Consider the following 19,685-nt stretch of genomic DNA (forward strand, 5'->3'; position numbering starts at 1 on the left):
AAAATGTGAAATCACAAATTATGTCTTTATTTCTTTTACATTCTTTACATGTATTACATAGTACTCTATGTAATCTATGACTTCTTCGTTGATTGCTATACAACCTACAACGTACAACGGCTGTTAGCAGCCAATGGCTGCCAACCGTTAGTTTTTGGCGGGCTTTAGTAAAGTGATAAGAACAGATGACAAATAATGGTTGAAACAATATGGTAATTAACATATATGTACAAATAAATTTATCCAATCGATGAATAAAATTATTAATTAGATAAATAATTAGTTTGTTGTATTTATTCGCAGTAATTTCTATCCATTTGTTTGTTAAATATTTGCAATTGTAATTACAAGCTTTAGTGAATTTTCATTATCTTGATCGAAATCGTTTAAAAAATGTCCAGTAATTTTATGTAAATATAAATACATTTTGAAACTGATCAAGTATTTACAAAGAGATACATAAAATAAGAACGTTATTATCGACTACGATCAATAAGACAGTGGTGTTAACAATTAATAAATAGTGAAATCATTATTTACTTAATTAGTAACCTTTGAAATTAAATATCTTTGTAAAATACAAATTTTGTCATACATAAAATTATAATAAAAGTAAAGGCAATTTACAAACTACACTGTAATGTGTACATCATACATATGTATAACAAGAAATCTACATTGTGACCTATGGACGCGCAAATATATGTTACATATATACGTGCTGAAGTAGACGGTAATTGATGAGGAAAATTGAAGTAATGTCATTTGTATTAAAAATCGTTAGAAGCTGATTGTTTTGGCTTTATATTATTAGCAAGATACTTATACATGTTAGACGAATTTACAGGCTAATGAGATTGTTGTAATCATTTTATCTTTAAAATGGAACAGTTCCCAGAATTTGTAGACTTACTGCTTGCAAGAAGAAAAGATTGTGATAGTTTATGGGTTTCTCGACCTATGATTCCATTGCTACCGCATAAGCTTTCGCCAGAATCCAAATATACCAGGAAACAAATGATTCAAGCTGTACTAAACAATGAAAAAGTTAAGTCGACGATAACATCTTTAGCTGCAATGTACAAACTAGACACAAATAAAGTCAGAAAAGAAGCTCATATGATGGTAAATGAAATGGCTGCTAAAGCACATTTGGCTACCGTTCGTTGGTTAGGTAAATCTTTAATTTTATATCATAAATTATAGTCCCATCTATTCGTCGAATTAATGTATTTGTCAAAAAGGAATAAAGGAAGGAAAGATGAGCATAAATTATAAATGAGTTTGGATTTTTAGGTATAATTATTACAAAAGTTGTCAAGAGAATCTTTTTGAGCATTTATATAAATGAAAGTGCAATACACAGACTAAAAAAGGAAATGCAGATTTCTCAAGTACAATACGTCTATGCACCTTCTCATAGAAGTTATTTGGATTTTATATTACTCTCGTACATTTTATTTTCCTATGATATGGCACTTCCAAATATCGCAAGTGGAATGGATTTTTATCAGATGTTTATAATAGGAGAATTATTAAGGAAAACTGGAGCTTTTTATATGCGACGTAGCTTTTCTACGGATTTATTATACAAAAAAGTATTTCAATCATATGTTATGTCTCTTATACAACACAGTGATAGAGCGATTGAATTTTTTATCGAAGGTACTCGAAGTAGAAGTTTAAAGAGTATAGTACCAAAGTTTGGTATGTAAGAAAGTACTAATTTCAACATAATCCTGTCATAAACACTGATCGGTAAAACTATAATACTAAAATGGTTTTACTTTCAGGCCTTCTTTCGACCATCTTAGAAAGTTTATTAGAGGGTGGTGTACCTGATATACATTTTATACCTATAAGTATAAATTATGAGCGACCACCGGAAGAATTATTATTTGTATATGAACTTCTTGGAGTGCCAAAACCAAAAGAATCAACAACCGGTCTCCTTCGATCTCTATCCATTTTACAAAAGCCTTATGCTTATGGTTGTGTCTATTTTAGCATTGGCGAACCTATTTCTGCGTGTCAATTTTTGAGTATGGAGCATCGTAAAGCAAGAGTATTATCACCATATACAAAATTATCGTCATCCGTCAATGAGAGATTGGGCTATTGTATAATAGATTCGCACAAGAAAAATACAATTCTTATGCCTTTCAATGTAGTTGCTTTATTATTCAATGAAAGAAGTCAAATATATCCCGATGATCCATACACATTGGACGTTTTAGTCGATGATTATTTGTGGTGTAAAAATCTTTTACATACATTCGATGCTACGATACATACAAACAGGTAAGGTTCGTTTGAAAAAGTAGTAGTACTATATATTTGTGTTATATTTGTTATAGACTAAATTTTATGTAGGCCAGTTGATATAAACAATACAAATACAAGTGAAATAAAAGAAGAAATATTAAATACTCTGAAGCCTCATGAAGAATTGCTTGTATTTGACGAGTCAAAACTTTTAAAACTCAGAGGAAGACACAGAGCAACAAAGTTAAAGAATAATATGTGTGTTAAAGGACATACCTTGTCAGAAAAAACTATGCAAATAGCTGTATCAGTTATTAATATTTCACTTTATTTAAATCCTACTTTATCTTTCCTTATAAAGCCAGCTATTGCCACAGTATTAATAGGAATGAAAGGTGTTGAAATCGGTAATGTTGAAATCATTTAATGCATTCATAATTCTTTTTTTTTATATGCATTAGAAGAGATAAATTTAGCATTTTTGTATTATTATATTATACATATATAGGAGCTGCTTTCAAACGATACATACTGCTAAGAACATTGCTTAGCACGGAATTTGCAATGCCTTTAATAGAAGACGAATCTGTAATAAAATCAGAATGGAACGAGACATTAAATCTCTTATTAAGTAAAAATTATATAAGTATTCAGAACAATACATATATACAAGGACAAAATACAAAAGTATTTTCACTTTTACATAATGTAATCTTGCCATTTATAGATGCAATATATATTACATGTCTTGTCTTGTTTGAGGTAAAAAAAAAGAACACGTATTTTCATTGCATTCTATACTTGTAACATTACAGATTTTCAAAGTGTGTATGGCTAATCATTTTTTTCAATTGCAGTGGGATGAATCAAAATCAAATTACATAACAATAAAAGTAGTTTTAATCGAAGCACAGAAGCGAGTAGAAAAAGCATTCCGTGAAGGAAGTACATGGGGAAAACATCCATATACGTTATCTCTTGATTTATTTAATACGACAATAAATAATCTTATAGCACAAGGTATTCTAGTACCAAATGAAAGGCCAAATACATACCAGGCTGATAAAATTCGATTGGAATCAATTCTTGTTCAATTGCAAAGTCTCTCGTTAAAACGACCAGTGGGCTCGTATTATAACATGATATTATCTGCGTTACTACCAGCTGTGCAAGCTAAATTGTAAAATTAGCCTCTGTAAAAAGAAACCTTAGAAGCATCTAGTATTATAAATCAAATTGAGCAAGCCAAGGAGTTCCTTGACTGTGAAAATTTTTAATGCAATTAGTGTTAGAGTTTGTCTAGTTGTTAGATGATTGTTTTTTTATTATAAATATTGATAAATTATTTATTACGATATAGTTATGTGATTATTAAAAATTACGGAAAAAGCTGTCTACGCCACTAAGTATTTTAACCATATCCTCGTCGAATGAGTTTATGGATTTCTTTCTTCTGCCAAGAAGCAGAGTAGGGCTAGTAGAAGGCGATGGTGAATTGTTCATATTTCTGAATAAAAGCTGGAAAAAATTAACACGTTAAAGAGTAAATACAAATCATTGTTCGTACTACTACACGTCACAAGTAATTCATTAATTAATTACCATAACTAATCGAACCAGGTATACCGCAAATGTAAGAAATGAAATAGCCATTAATGCACCTTCTATGGAGGGGAATCCTGTGGCATGTTCATGATAATCGTAATTATGATCATAATGATCAGCGCCTCTTTTCTCGCGATCGGCTGTTACAGTCTGTGCTAGTTGAGACTCTACAAAAAAGTTACTTGGCTGTATTCATGGACTATTGTTCATACATGATATTTCCTTACCTATTTCAGTCATTAATGTTTTTTTAAATGACCTTAAAAATATAATTTTTCCCTCGCTAGTTGTAGATTGCGATTTTAAAATGCGATGGACATTTTTAAGTATATCTACTGGCAAATACTTCAAAATATCCGCATCATTTAAAGTTAAAGTCTCGTTAAAATATCCTTCGTTCATGTTTTCTTCCTGAAAGGCGTATATAAAATATAACATAACATTTTTAAATTTAAGCTAATAGATATTATTTCTTTACCTCCGCCGTTGAGAATTGCGTTTTTTCATCATATTGTTGGGTAGTAGTTATAAACGCGTCTTCTTTATTCAAATGTTCATGAATCACAGGCTCGCTGATAGACTCTTTCAATTTAAAAGTGGATTCGTTACCCGCTATTTTTACCGCGGTAAAATCATTATGAGCTATATTATGATACTCGTAAGGAAACTGATTTTCCGTATATATGTGAGTAAATTTATCGAAATGATCCTGTTTCAAGGAAGGCATTCTACGAACGAAGAATGCAACGTTTCTAGTTAAAACATTTTTATATTTTTTATATTCTAGTATAGTAGTTTTATACTCACCTATATACCTTTTTTTCGTTGGAAAATTGTGGCATATCTATCCATTCTGCTAAACTAATTTTCCATAAGACTATTTCAAAATATAACGCACTTGTTAATATACTTGTTGATAACATTTTCATTAATTAAGTAACACAATCTTGTTTAAGAATTCGTTCACAAGAACATGAGCGTAATAATATCGAGACAATAGAAGCGTAAAATAAAAATTCATCCGTTGTACAAATTTAAATTAAGTAAGTAGGAGAATAGATTGTGAATCTCGTTTAAGTTATGCGACGACTAACTGGGAACATGCTCGGACACGTTATTATAACCCACCAGCAGGATGTTATTATTTCAAGCAGAAGTTCTGTTAGAATTAAGGAGGGCAAGACGAAAAATTACGCTTGTGTTGTAATTACATCAATTCACACAAATTTTTCTGGGAACTAGTATAGATATATTAAACTTATACACGTCACAGCGAAATTAAAAGAAATTATATACAGAATGTTATAAAGCTTAATATCATTGATAATTTCTTTATTCGCATTATTATAATAAGTACAATAATGATTTAACATTTCAATATTTTTTATGAAAATTTCTTAATTCCTCTTAAGATCTAAATCTGTTATAATTTATTACTGTCCTTTCTTTTAAGTACTTTTTGTTTGTTACTTAGTTTGAACAAAATGTATTGTTAGTTCTTGTAAAATTGAACATCTGCGTGAAAATTAAAAAATATATGGAACATATACAAATAACTGTCTCTACTTAAATTTAGTAATAAGTAAAATATAATATATATATTTATAGAACATTCTATAAAGGAAATGTTTCAAACATATGTTACGTATCAAATTATTACTGATACCATATTTCGTACGAATAAAATATTTTAAGTACAATAATACCTTTTGACATTGCACAAGTTTTTCTACACATAAGTAAAAGTATAATATGTATGTCTTGAAAATTTATTATAAAATATAACTTATGTTGTCTTCAAATCTAGACTTATATTAACAGTATTGACTGCTCCGATCTATCTCTTTAATTTTATGACGGTATATAATAAAATATTTTTGAATTCCAAAGATATATATTATAATAAACACATTATATGTAATTATTTTATAATAAGGACTGAATATAGGCCATGTATCGTACACGATGATTCGCTATTAAATGAATGAGTGTGTATGTTTTGTAAAAGTTTAATATAAAATAAAATAATCAATCGAATATTTTGTAATTAGAGGTTTTAAATAAATTATACATATGAGATTCCGTTAAACGACCAATTTATAATTAAAATAATATTTACGTTATAGAAAATATAAAAATATGATAAAAAAATTACGTTCAAAATGTCTGTGTACCACCGGGCAAAGTAATAATTCTCATTACAACATCAAATATTGCTACCCAAGAACAACTCAGTCTTTGTAAGATAATTGATTAAGTAAGAAGAGATTATGTTCTTTCTATATTTAACTATTAAATTTGAGATGAATTATTTGCATACAGTATGAATTTTTTGTTTTCTTATTATGTATGTAGTTAATCCTATCGTTATAATTCACTAATACTAGTACTTAGAAACATTGCAAAAACATTGCTATAATAAAAAATATTAATAACTATCATATTGATATTATAATTAACATGCTACTGATTTTTTTCATAATAAATTCTCTAGCCGCTTGTTATATATTTATTCAAATTTTAAAGTACGATATTGTGCAAAATATATTTCCAAATAGTAATAACAATTATCATTTCATAAATATTGAAACTGCGACTTGTCAACTAAAACAAGTAAATACAATAAAAGGAACGAACGCATTAAAAAAAATATAGTTTATTTGAGATTTCTTTCTCCGTTTTACGTTGATTCTGGAATGTTCTTTCTTTAGTTTTAAGAGTATAATAAAATTGTAAAAAAGTTATCGTTCAACAATAAAATGGAATAGTAAATATATCTAAAGTTACTTGATAAACAATAATTGATGAGTTCCAACAAATATTGTTCACTATATAGTTTAATACGTAATTTATCACAATAGCAATTATGTCAGCAACACTATATAGAACATCTTTTGGAATATTTATAATAAATTTCCAATTATTTGAAATGCACTTATTTAATCATTAACTTATCTTCCCTCTTATGATCAATAGAGATGAATGTTTGCGTAATGTATTATATAAAGTTTAAAGCATTACAAAACTACAGTTTGTCTATATTATGAGCGCTACAATCTTATTTAATATTTTATATCACACAAGAGTAAATTTATTGTTGTTTATAAGTTTTCTTATTGAATTATGTCATTGGAAAAACAGACTTTAGTTATAGACATCGAAGCTTTCAATTTCTAAAATCAGATATTTTTTTCGAGAGAATGCGAAGAGTAAATGTAATTTTATGTAGCATAACTTTATATAGAGAGATCTAATCTATAAAAATTTGAGCTTCAAGATAGCTCCTATAATAACTTCATTATTCTATTAATTCCAGAGAAATTCCAAAAGAGTTACTTGCCTTAAATTTAAGGAAAATGTGTGCAATTATAAAACATACTACAATTTTCTATATCAAGCTGAAAAATATGGTGTATCATTCATGCTAAGAAATTAGCACTTACAAACTACATGTGAAATATTATTATGCATTGTGAAGTGTATTAAAATGATGAAAGAGCGTAGATTAATTACTTGTCCCATAATAAGAGGAACAATTTTAGTAAACGTCACGACTGTGCTATATATGTGTATATATATGTATACTATCTTATGAAATGTCCCTTGTAATTTGTTACTATGATGAAAATTCACAGTATTAAAACATTGAAACATATTCAATCTCAGTATTAAAGTTCCTTCTTGAACTTTTATACATAACATTGCTGCTGCTGTTTTTTTACAATCTTTTGTTCAATTATCTTACATATTGCAGTCTGATTAAAATGTTTGTAACTAAGTAAAATTCTTACCTCCTATGTAAAATATTTTGGAAGATACGCTCATCAATGATGTGTTATTTATTATCAATAATCTAACATTTAAAATGAAAGATAAAATTGTACTCCCTTTTATGAACTTGTTCAAGTCAGGCACGAATAAGACGCCGTAATGTGGCTCGAGCAGAGTGAGCCCAACTTTTATGTATTGACAAATTATTTGGCAATGTTTCGATGTTTATAATAGGCGAAGAGTTCTGTCATGTGCGCTGATTACTATATGCCTGCCACCGAGCATCATCGCTTTCGTGAGTCAAATAACGATATCCCACTTTTGCCTCCAATTCTTGTAAATCGCACCACGTTTGATAATCCTAAGAAATATAAAAACATAGTTAAAATCAGTCCTCTAATTCGATTCTATGAATACATACTTGTAGCCACGTGTGTTGTAAACTCTTATCAACAGTATAACGTTTTCTTTGCTTTACTTGTAACAAATTATTAATTAAGTCAATCGCTGGAAAAGAGAAATACATCAAACAATTTTTTAGCATTAAAAAATATTAAAAGAAGTTTATTTTGGATCGTTAAATTACACACCATCGGATGAGATTTCTTGCCAAGGAGTAGGTGGATACATGAAGGCAGCATTTTGAATTTGTTCATTAATATCTTCTTCCTCATTGAATGGGAATGTACCGCTTAGAGATACATAAATAATCACACCAACACTCCACATATCCAAAGATCGATTGTAACCTTTATTTCTTAAAACTTCAGGTGCTAAATACGCTGGAGTACCAACGACACTTCTTCTGAAGCTTTTCTCTCCTATAATTCTTGCGAAACCAAAGTCACATAGTTTTACTTGCGTGAACTCACTGTCACTACTCAGCAACACGTTCTCTGGCTTTAAATCACAATGTACTATATTTTTGCTATGCAAATGTTTCAGTGCTACCAATATCTGTGTAATTAAAAATTTGGTTACTCTTTCGCTAAGACGGCCAAGTTCTGAACTCAATATCATTTCTAACATGTCGCCTTTTAATTTTTCCATAACAACAAATATTCGTTCTGGAGTTTCGAACATCCGTTCTAAATTAACAACTCCGCTATGTGAAAGATTCTGCAGAATAGCAACTTCGTTTTTAAGTTGTGCTTCCTGTTTGGTAGGAAAACGCAACTTATCGATAACTTTTATGGCAACTGCTCTACCACTTTTACGATGAACACCACCATATACTATACCAAATTGACCAGAGCCCAATACTTCATCCGGATAGATCTCATATAATTGAGACATATCTGTAATATTTTCCTCTGGTTCTGTAGACTGTTTCTGATCTAAAATAATAATAAGTTTCAGATAAAATTATTGCGTGTACACATAATAACAAAAATAAAAATACATACTGCTTGATACAGTAGTTACAGGCATAAGTGCTTGTCTAATACTAGTTTCCCATGATCTAGCTATATGAGCTCCAATACCACTCTCCGGAGAAGAAACTTGACTACAATTATCCCCGTATAAAGTATCTTCTCCAACATAATAATCAATATTGGCAGTTTTTAACTCAAAACAATGCATTGTACCTAAAATATAAACATTCTAAATATTTTTAATATAAGGAGAGTTGAAATAATTATTAAATACGTACTTGAATGAGATGTCTTAGCAGCTTCAATGGATATTATTTCAACTAATGGAATTTCTTTGTAATATTTGGAACTACTATCACTTTGAAACAATGTTATGGCTTTTGTGTCAAGCCGCCAATAATGTTTCCTCTTCTGCAAATATTTAAATTCAATTTTGTATTTATTTTTAATATAATTATTTTTATATGCGTGGATTAATTATTCACCATTGGATCACGGTTTGTAAAATGCACCATCCAACCTTCTTTCAACACTTTTGAACCACGTCGTTTTGTGTGTTTTACACTTTGCACTATACGCATTAAAGGAATATTATTGCTTGGTGTGGAACTGCAACTATTAAAAAAAAAGTTACACGTAATAATGATATTACTGATAATAAAATATAATTTACCTCGATGGTCTTGACTTTTGAAATTCATCGTAAATAATATCATCACTGCTTGGAACTTGATCCTATAAAAATAATCTAAATAAATATTATTTATTATTAAATATCTTTAAAAATTAATTTATTATCAATAATTATATAACGTAAAGATTTTCTATTATAAAAATATTTGTACAGTGTACTCCTCTGTCGCTTTTGATTCGTCTCTCGTAAACGAGGAATGTTGAGGGGGTGATGGAGATTCAGCATCACTATCACCATCACCTTCTTCATTTCTACCATCGCATTTACCTTCTGGTTCACTGCCAACGCCACTATCTGGATATTCGTTACCTACATAAACATTTTCTTTAAAACCGTTTCCATTAATTAGAACTAGACAATGAAATATAAACAAACAAAACCTGTATTGTCGCGTGGATTTTCTCCAGTACAGTCTTTAGGTATTTTTTCAATGCATTTCTTGTGTGCATTGTACTGACAATCTTTGCACTGTAGGCCTTGCTTAAATAAACCTTTTAGCAACTTTTTACAGTGTCCACATACAGTTGGCCTAGTATATGTGTGCACTACAAATGTATGTGGAATCTTTATACGTGCTGCAAGTTCTCGTTCTACCCAAACTGGTCTTCCTCCAAGCGAAGGAGAACGGGTTTGTTTCGGAGCCATTATACTTGGTATTGTCTGAATACAGGAGATTATTATTTTAATACATCAAACTAACAATAAATAATTATAAATTACATATTATATAAAATTTTACCAAAGTACTATTATTTTGGCTCACGTTCGGTGTATTATTTGTACTATGATTATCATCGCTGATGCTAGTCAAACTACTAGTAGATCCTTGACTCGGTGATCTCGGTACATTCAGCATTGCCGAACTACGCCGTCTTTGACTGGCATCATGTGAGCAATTATTAGGAATTTTAATAACACATCTTTTATGGTAATTCATTCCACAACCTGAAAATTAAAATATATTAAAATTAAGGTATCAATTTGCACGATACAATTTTAATTAACCGAAACAACAACATCACTGTATTTTATATTACATTTACCTTCACATTTTAGACCTTGTCGAACAAGACCAAATAACATTTCTCCACAAAAATCGCAGAATGTTGGAACTTTATACGAATGAACAGTTAAAGCATGAGGACGAATGGGAACTTCTTCATTTGGCACTTGTGCTAGAATAAAACCAAATTACCGCTTACTTTATAAATAAACTTTTCTATCTTTGTTTTTTATTTATGTTATGGCATTTATATTATACAATATAAACACAAAATTTACCAGTTAAAACAATTTCCACCAATGCCTCGTCTACAACTTCTGTTGCATTTGTGATAAGTTGTAGAATATTAGTAGAATTGTAATCATGCTTAAACAAAAGCAATCGTTCGAACAAATGATTTAAACCGTGCTCTGGACATTTAGCATTTATAAAGTCACAGGCGAATTCTTTGAGGGTCTTAAGAGTTAATGTGCTGCTGTCGACCGTAATAGTGTCACGAGTTAAACCAAATTGAAACAAAAATGTTACTTCTGGTCCCTCCATGTTATCTATATTATTATCTGTAATTCATAAATGTATTAATAAATCAGCATACAATGTATGTACTTAACGTAACATATGAAGATTCATTTTTTAATAATAAAACAATAATATTTTAAATACAACCGTTACGATTTCATTTTTCACACGGAACATATAATTGTTATTTTTGTCGCAAATTATACGTACGCTAACAACAAATAACAAATTAATAACGTTAAACTACTTTGTGAAGATGGAAGTTTTCAAAATTTGTAATGCACTCGAACCATATGAATTTTCAGTACGCAAGGAAAGAAAAAAAAAAAAAACAGTAGCACCTACGGCGACCGATATAGTCTGAGCGTTTTGTTTAAATGAAAATTATCGTACGTACATTCAAGTTAATCGACAAAAGATGCTGTTATCAAGGTAGCCGTTTCTTTTTCCGATCAAATTAATATCGATAGAATATAATTAACGTGATAACAGATCCCACAAGTGTCACCGAGGAGCGTCAAATCCATGCCTGACACACATTCGTTGATGACATTTTACAGTTATCTCCAGGTGACCGACCCACCTTCGCGTATACTTCTGTCTGTTATTCTTATATACCGGACTGCTTACGTATGTAGGTGTAGATTAAATTAAACGAATCAACGTTTCACATCGTTTAAGATACCGTTCGACATTTATCTAAAAACAATTACATATAAACCGTGCGAAAATTTAAAACGAATCAATGAATCGACTCTTTTATATACATATGTACATATCATGTATCCTACAAAAATCTAGTACTGCATACTTGTTACCGCGGATTATTAAGAAGAGGATTCACATTACGCTGCGATTAATCCAATCAAAAGCAAAGAAAAATAACTGCATAGGGAAAAGCGACGAAGAAAGTGGGAAGTAGAATATTTGAGTTTACATTTAAATTTAGACTCGATATTGAATTTTTTATTCATTCGAATTAGAACCACTAATTTAGTAGATAAGAATGTATATATATATATGTTACTTATATCTTCTTGAATGTATATATTAATTATTTTTTAATAACCCAATATTATTATAATATTAAAAATTAATTCAAGTACTTGAAAATTCTAAGAATTGATTTCTGTTGTAAAAATTGATTGGATATCTTAGCCTTTCGTGCAATTAATGATATTGTACAGAAAACTCGTCATACATATATCTATTCAAAACTGGACACGATCAGACAGGATCCGGTGTAATCGAGCACATGGATAGGCGATTTTAACCTACGTGGATGAACATATTTATGAATTTCAGTATTTAAACTGAATTTTTACGTATAAAAATGATTTATAAGCTTACAATTAATCCAAGAAACCCTCCAACAGGTAAGTTACGTTATAATATATGCGGATTTCAAAATTTATGGTGACATTAAATTGTTTTAATAATAATTTTTTAAACAGATATTGAAAACATTTGCTGATTAAAATGAAACATACAATATTGCTTTTCTTACAAGCGATTTTGATTCTACCTTATTTCTTTGCACATGTATATCAACAACAATGAATATCTATCGTGGAATGTATTTTGAATAGTTAAGAAAATGAGTACATATGTTAGGAAGTCTGATGTAAATTTAAATAAAATGTCGTGTTCGAATGATGACACCTGAAACATCCTGTATTTCAAGGATTATTAATGTACTTTAAATATATAATAATATTAATAGATGTGTTTTTAATTCATACAGATGCACTGATAGTAGCAGAAGTAGTTAAATCTCGAAATAAAGAAACAATCGAGGTAGTTTGGTGCAATGATTGGAAAGGCAATGGAAATGTCCAGTTAACGGATAGCCAAGGTAATGTGCTAGGCGAAAGGAGCAATGATGTTGGTCGTTACTTTGCTAGAACTACACATACAGATCTTTATGGTAAGTTTATATATATTTAATATATTTAATTTCATGCGTATCAATCATAATTTATCATTTGTTTCTATTATATACTTAACTTAGGTGGTGTCAGTCCTCGTGAAAAAACCGAAGTTGATCATTGGTTGTCTTTTACAATTGGATTTTTAGAATCTCTTCCATTAAAGGAGAGTGCATTGCAATATTTAGATAATGCATTAATGACAACCACTTGGTTGGTCTCTAAAAAATTAACATTAGCCGATATCCATGTATTTTGTGCTCTTTTGGATAAGAAATTTTCTCCAAAGTTTGAGAAACAATTTGCCAACATAAGTAGATGGTATAAACAGATACTTTCATTGCCTGCTGTTGTAGAGGTATTGTCCTCGATTAAAAAGAACGCCAAAATGTCTGTTCCAAATGATTTGCAATCTGAAAAGATTGCCAAGAAACAAATTGGACAAAGAAAGCAAGAAGGGAAATTCATTGAGTTACCTGGAGCAGAAATGGGTAAAGTGAGTAATTAATTCATCTTGGTAACGGTACTTTTACATTTTGAAGAATATTTTTATAATTTTGTTTACTTTTATAACAGGTTGTAGTGCGTTTTCCACCAGAGGCAAGCGGTTACCTGCATATTGGTCATGCCAAGGCAGCTTTGTTGAACCAGTATTATGCGGAAGCATTTAAAGGGCAACTTATTATGAGATTCGATGATACAAATCCTGCAAAAGAAAATGTAGAATTTGAAAAAGCTATTCTAGAAGATTTAAAACTACTGCAAATCAAACCAGATCGATTTACACATTCTTCTGATTACTTTGATATAATGCTGGAGTACTGTACTAAATTAATAAAAGAAGGAAAAGCATATGTGGATGACACTCCCGCTGAAATAATGAAGGAACAACGTGATCAGAAATTGATGTCATCGAATAGAAATAATTGTAAGTTAAGAAACTAATATCTCTAAATATCCGAATGAAAAAGAAGCAACTAATTAGAAATGTATTGTGCATTTATTGTTTCAGCCGTTGAAAAAAATCTGAAAATATGGAATGAAATGCAACAGGGTACTTCCAAAGGTCAGGAATGTTGTGTAAGAGCAAAAATTGATTATGAATCAGCAAATGGATGTTTACGAGATCCAACAATTTATAGATGCAAACCAGAGCCACATCCTCGAACGGGAACAAAATACAAGTATCTATTAGATATCTAAAGCTTTGAAAGAATTAATAAATGCACAGATTTTCTACCAAATTTGATACAAAACATGTTCTTTTCTCTGTAGGGTGTATCCAACATATGATTTTGCTTGTCCTATCGTTGATGCCATTGAAAATGTTACACATACGTTACGTACAACAGAATATCACGACAGAGATGTTCAATTTTATTGGATAATCGATGCCCTGGGATTGAACCGTCCTTATATATGGGAATACTCTCGCTTGAACATGGTTAACACAGTTTTGTCTAAAAGAAAACTAACTTGGTTCGTTGATAAAGGTTTGGTCGATGGGTGGGATGATCCGCGTTTCCCAACAGTAAGAGGAATTTTAAGGAGAGGAATGACTGTCGAAGGATTAAAGCAGTTTATAATTGCTCAAGGTAGTTCACGGTCTGTCGTTTTTATGGAGTGGGACAAAATATGGGCATTTAATAAAAAAGTAATCGATCCCATTGCTACTAGGTATGCCATAACATGAAACATCAACATTTATATAAAAATATAAAAATCATTTGCATAACGTCGTTCTTTTAGGTATACTGCTATGGATTATGATAAACTTGTACCAGTATATATAGATAATGCGAAAGAAGGCTGGATGACTGTTCAGAATCATCCAAAAGATCCATTAAAAGGTACTAAACAAGTGTTAACAAGCTCATTATTGTACATAGAAAGAGATGATGCAGATATGCTAGTCGAAGGTCAAAATACAACCTTCATTAATTGGGGCAACATAATAATAAATAAAGTTGAAAAGGAGAACGGTGTTGTTAAGAAAGTGTTAGCACAATTAAATTTAGAGAATAATGATTATAAAAATACATTGAAAATCACATGGTTGGCAATGCCTTCTGATAAAACTGACAGTGATATTAATACGGTTAAACCAATCTCATGTTATGCTGTTTACTTTGATCATATTATAAATAAACCTGTTTTGGGAAAGAATGATGTTTTCACAGATTTTGTTGCAAAAAATACAAGAGTAAGTTTTCGCTTTTTACAGTGGTTATAAATGTACTATTATGTAATTTAAATTTATATTATAAAATCTATAAATATTTTAGACCGAGGTACAAATGCTTGGAGAAATGGAATTGAAATGTGTGAAAGAAGGAGAAATAATTCAATTACAAAGGAAAGGATTCTTTCGATGCGATGTGCCCTATGCGCCAGCCAGTCCATTTTCTTCTAGGGAACAGCCTTTAATTTTATTTCATATACCGGATGGGCATTCTGTAAACACAACAAAATCTGCATCGACGGATACTGCTACACCAATCATTTCTACGAAAGAGTCCTCTCAAAAAAATGTATGCACGATTTCATAATTTCATAATCGTAAATTAATGATATATGTGTGTTTCAATGTCTGTATTATTAATGTTATTATATTGTAGGATACGGTGCAAAATGCAAATCTACTGAATAAAAGTATTATTGATCAAGGCGAGAAAGTACGTAATTTAAAATCCAAAAAAGCAGATAAAGCTACAATTGCCGCAGAAGTAAAAATTCTTCTGAATTTAAAGGCTGATTATAAAACGTGTACTGGAACAGATTGGGTACCAGGAATGGCTTCAGATAATACGCCACAAACAACGTCCATAAATTCTGACAAAAAAAAATTATCCCAAGACACGCAGCAAGAAAGTAAAGTCAAAGAATTACAGCTAAAGATAAATCAAGAAATGCAACGTCTTTCTGATTTAATGGCAATATATAAAAGTAAGACAGGTGTCGATTGGGTAGAAACAGAAAATAAAAATGTATTGACAGAATTGAAAAAAGTAAAGAAAGTAGACACGAATTCATCGAGTACTGCTATGCCACCAGGACCTCAAGAAGCATCGGCTGATACAACAATTAATAGCGAACAAATATCTAAGGAAATAGAGAAACAAGGGAACAAAGTAAGGCAGATGAAAGCTTCGAAAGCAAAAAAAGATATAATTGATCAAGAAGTGAAGTTACTTTTAAAATTGAAAAGTGATTTCAAAGCTGCAACTGGCGAAGAATGGAAACCGTCTACTACTCCAGCAACTAATGTAAAGAAAGAAGAAATTAATGTCGATAAACTCTCAGAGAGCATACAGAAACAGGGAAATGAAGCATTAAGTGATAGGACATCTAAAAAGAAGAAAAAAGAAGATACTTCTAAGACTGGAAAACAGAAGAATGATTTGAACAAAGAAACAGTTAAAGCGAAAAGTGTAAAAGATTTAGATATTGAAAAAACTGGAACGAGATTAGGAATAGAAGCAAAGAAAGAAGAAAATTTCTTTAAATGGTATTCTCAAATTATTACTAAGAGCGGTATGATCGAATACTACGACGTGTCAGGCTGTTATATACTTCGTCCATGGAGTTTTGCTATATGGAAAATAATAAAGGAATACGTTGATAAAGAAATAACAGAATTAGGCGTCCAAGAATGTTATTTTCCTATTTTTGTTACACGTTCAGTGTTAGAGAAAGAACAAGCTCACATAGCGGATTTTGCACCTGAAGTCGCGTGGGTTACAAAGTGTGGAGAATCAGACTTGGCGGAACCTATTGCTATAAGACCGACATCGGAAACTGTAATGTACCCGGCCTATGCCAAATGGTTAAAATCAGGCGTCGAGTTACCTCTGAAACTTAATCAATGGAACAACATAGTGGTAGGTGTTAAATGAAATTGACCGAGGTACAGCAAGCGAAAGAATCGACTTGGGAGACCTGTCGTCACTTACCCCGACAGTTTGGATGCTTGGATGAGAACTGCGTTCAATAAAAGTAGTGGTGTGATGGAGAAAATAAGAGTTCACGTTCCTGGGGTATCTCTGTCCTTAACAGAGTCGATTTTTTCGTTTCTTGAACCTTGAACGTTAAATTTAAAAAGTTATTGGTTTGTGATTAAAAATACCAATATTATTACAGAGATGGGAATTCAAAGACCCTAAACCGTTCTTACGTACGAGAGAATTTTTATGGCAGGAAGGCCATACCGCATTTGCCACTAAAGCCGAGGCAGATGAAGAAGTAATGACAATTTTAAATCTGTACGCCAGAGTATACGAGGACTTGTTAGCAGTTCCTGTTGTTAAAGGTCGTAAAACTGAAAAAGAAAAGTTCGCCGGTGGCGATTACACCACCACGGTCGAGGCTTTTATCCCAACGAACGGTCGTGCGATACAAGGAGGAACCAGTCACCATCTTGGACAAAATTTTTCTAAAATGTTTAATATACAATTAGAGGGTGCCGTAGAAGGAGACGAGAAGACATTCGTCTATCAAAATTCATGGGGCTTAACGACTCGAACAATTGGAGTTATGATAATGGTATACATTCCTTTGTCTCGACATAAAAATATTCAGCATAAAAATATTTAAAAAGCTTTACATTTTACTCGTAGGTTCACGGAGATGATAAAGGTTTGGTACTACCACCAAATGTGGCTTCTATTCAAGCTATCATAGTACCGTGTGGTATCACAGCAAATACAACATCTCAAGAAAGAGAATTGTTGTTTAAGGAATGCAACGCATTATTTCAGGAATTGTCGACGGATAAGACGCTCAGAGTAAAAGCTGATTATCGTAAAAATCGTACACCAGGTTGGAAATTTAACGACTGGGAATTGAAAGGTGTACCTGTTAGAATCGAATTAGGTCCGAAAGACTTGTTAAAGAATCAGGTCACATTTGTACGCAGAGATACTTCTGAAAGAATTCAAGTCGATAGATTAAATGTGCTTACAGCGTTACGTACGGTACTGACTAATATACAATCAAGTCTATTTTCCAAGTATGTACTTTTATAAATAGGTTTTATGTACAATCGTTAATAATTAATAACGACTTGGTTCGTTGATATAAACGATTAATATTCTTTTCAACAGAGCAAAAATAAATTTAAACGAGCATATCAAATGTGTAGACAATTGGAATGACTTTTGTACAGAACTCAATAAGAAGAACATGCTGCTATCACCGTTTTGTGGAGACTGTTCATGCGAAGATAATATTAAAGCTGATAGCGCACGGTATCTAAAACAAATTTTTACATTAGTAATATTTACTGAAATGGTTTTACGACGCGTGTTTGTGTTTATATATGTATATGTCTATTTCTTTATATCTGTAGGGAGGAGACTGGAGAAGAACCTGAAGCATTGTCAATGGGTGCAAAAAGTCTTTGCATACCATTTGAACAACCAACCACATCAAAACCACTCGATACACAAAACTGCATTTATCCCAGTTGCCAGAACAAACCAAAATTTTATACGCTTTTTGGTCGTAGTTATTAGACTCCTTTAATGAAAAAAATTGAAAATAATTAACACACCGAAGATGACTTCAGAGAAGACAATTTTGGTATATAATTTCAGTGAAAAGTGTATTATATTTCTAATAAATATAATATATTCGCTTTCTTATTTATCCGTTGGTTTGCAACATTTTTTGTGTACTTCATAATTACCATTTAAATATATCTTTTGAACTTAAAAATTAATACTATATAAAGCTAGTCTTAAAGTTCTAGTTCTCGAAGTTTTTTCTTTATCGAATAACAAACAGGTTCCTTTCTAAAAGTTTACGTTAAAAGTCAAACTATTTTTCAAGTTCATTGTAAAACAATATTTTCTTTTTAAAACGTAAAACTCTTTAGACAAGTTCCAATACAGAATATGTGCAATCAATGTTTGTAAATTGAGTATTGAATTAGTAATTACAACTATTTTAAAAATGTATACAATATTCAAAAACATTGAGAATTAATTTATGATATATTTAATACTATAATTAATAAAGATAAATTTCATCGTCTTCACGAGCCTCTTCTCCCTGTACGCCGCAACAATTCCCGAGCAATTAAACTATTATCGAAACTGGAACAATATTTGCTGTACTTATGTAACAGTACCGGGCGTGGTAAGTAAGATTTCGACTGGAATCATAATACACGGAAAAAAGAAATATCCGTAACATATGCAGACGCGACCACCATAGCGTCAAAAATTCAAATTTCATTGTATATGGAATTGAATGTTTATTGTATGAGGATATACGGACAATTTTTTCCATTTACTATTGAAAAAGTACAATAACTAATTATAGTATTTTTCAAAATAATAATACAGTAAATTAATTACATTTATATATTCGCACGTGCGTTTTTACAAGTTAGACAAATAGTTTGTAATATTACAAAAATTGTAGATACTACGTACAAAAATTTTATGCTTATTATTATATGTTACTAGTTCTTATAAATGCAGTTTTTCCAATGACTTGTTTAGACTAATACTTTTAGAAAT

The 19,685-nt window shown here is 30.8% G+C and overlaps 4 protein-coding genes across 5 annotated transcripts; 2 read left to right on the top strand and 2 right to left on the bottom strand.

Annotated features, from left to right (window-relative positions):
• The first annotated feature begins 704 nt into the window (after positions 1-704).
• On the top strand, positions 705-3,581 carry LOC122395620 (dihydroxyacetone phosphate acyltransferase). Of its 2 annotated transcripts, none has more exons than XM_043393340.1 (6): positions 705-1,174; positions 1,297-1,707; positions 1,794-2,301; positions 2,374-2,672; positions 2,774-3,027; positions 3,123-3,581. In XM_043393340.1, the coding sequence occupies exons 1-6, from the start codon at positions 883-885 to the stop codon at positions 3,447-3,449; spliced, it is 2,091 nt and encodes a 696-aa protein (XP_043249275.1). In that variant the 5' UTR covers positions 705-882; the 3' UTR covers positions 3,450-3,581. The 2 variants fall into 2 exon arrangements, with proteins under 2 accessions (XP_043249275.1, XP_043249276.1); XM_043393341.1 differs by having other exon boundaries at positions 1,666-1,707.
• LOC122395672 lies at positions 3,462-5,122 on the bottom strand. Its single transcript, XM_043393454.1, has 5 exons — positions 4,678-5,122; positions 4,349-4,598; positions 4,098-4,281; positions 3,868-4,037; positions 3,462-3,783 (listed from the first exon to the last, which is right to left on the bottom strand). The coding sequence occupies exons 1-5, from the start codon at positions 4,797-4,799 to the stop codon at positions 3,637-3,639; spliced, it is 873 nt and encodes a 290-aa protein (XP_043249389.1). The 5' UTR covers positions 4,800-5,122; the 3' UTR covers positions 3,462-3,636.
• A 2,092-nt stretch (positions 5,123-7,214) lies between these two features.
• On the bottom strand, positions 7,215-12,132 carry LOC122395617 (serine/threonine-protein kinase D3). Its single transcript, XM_043393332.1, has 13 exons — positions 11,631-12,132; positions 10,993-11,274; positions 10,755-10,886; positions 10,451-10,656; positions 10,092-10,371; positions 9,863-10,020; positions 9,691-9,752; positions 9,503-9,632; positions 9,296-9,428; positions 9,048-9,230; positions 8,232-8,978; positions 8,063-8,148; positions 7,215-8,002 (listed from the first exon to the last, which is right to left on the bottom strand). Exons 2-13 carry the CDS (start codon positions 11,255-11,257, stop codon positions 7,889-7,891), a joined length of 2,496 nt encoding a protein of 831 aa, XP_043249267.1. The 5' UTR covers positions 11,258-11,274; positions 11,631-12,132; the 3' UTR covers positions 7,215-7,888.
• Positions 12,133-12,457: 325 nt separating this feature from the next.
• On the top strand, positions 12,458-18,775 carry LOC122395598 (bifunctional glutamate/proline--tRNA ligase). Its single transcript, XM_043393292.1, has 13 exons — positions 12,458-12,609; positions 12,978-13,160; positions 13,245-13,657; positions 13,738-14,089; positions 14,174-14,345; positions 14,437-14,838; positions 14,911-15,364; positions 15,447-15,692; positions 15,780-17,042; positions 17,302-17,703; positions 17,778-18,169; positions 18,264-18,407; positions 18,509-18,775. Exons 1-13 carry the CDS (start codon positions 12,567-12,569, stop codon positions 18,672-18,674), a joined length of 4,632 nt encoding a protein of 1,543 aa, XP_043249227.1. The 5' UTR covers positions 12,458-12,566; the 3' UTR covers positions 18,675-18,775.
• The last annotated feature ends 910 nt before the right edge of the window (positions 18,776-19,685 follow it).

Source organism: Colletes gigas, unplaced genomic scaffold (assembly GCF_013123115.1).
Source record: "Colletes gigas isolate AHSC1104 unplaced genomic scaffold, ASM1312311v1 Colletes_gigas_Sc00006, whole genome shotgun sequence".
NCBI lineage: Eukaryota > Metazoa > Arthropoda > Insecta > Hymenoptera > Colletidae > Colletes > Colletes gigas.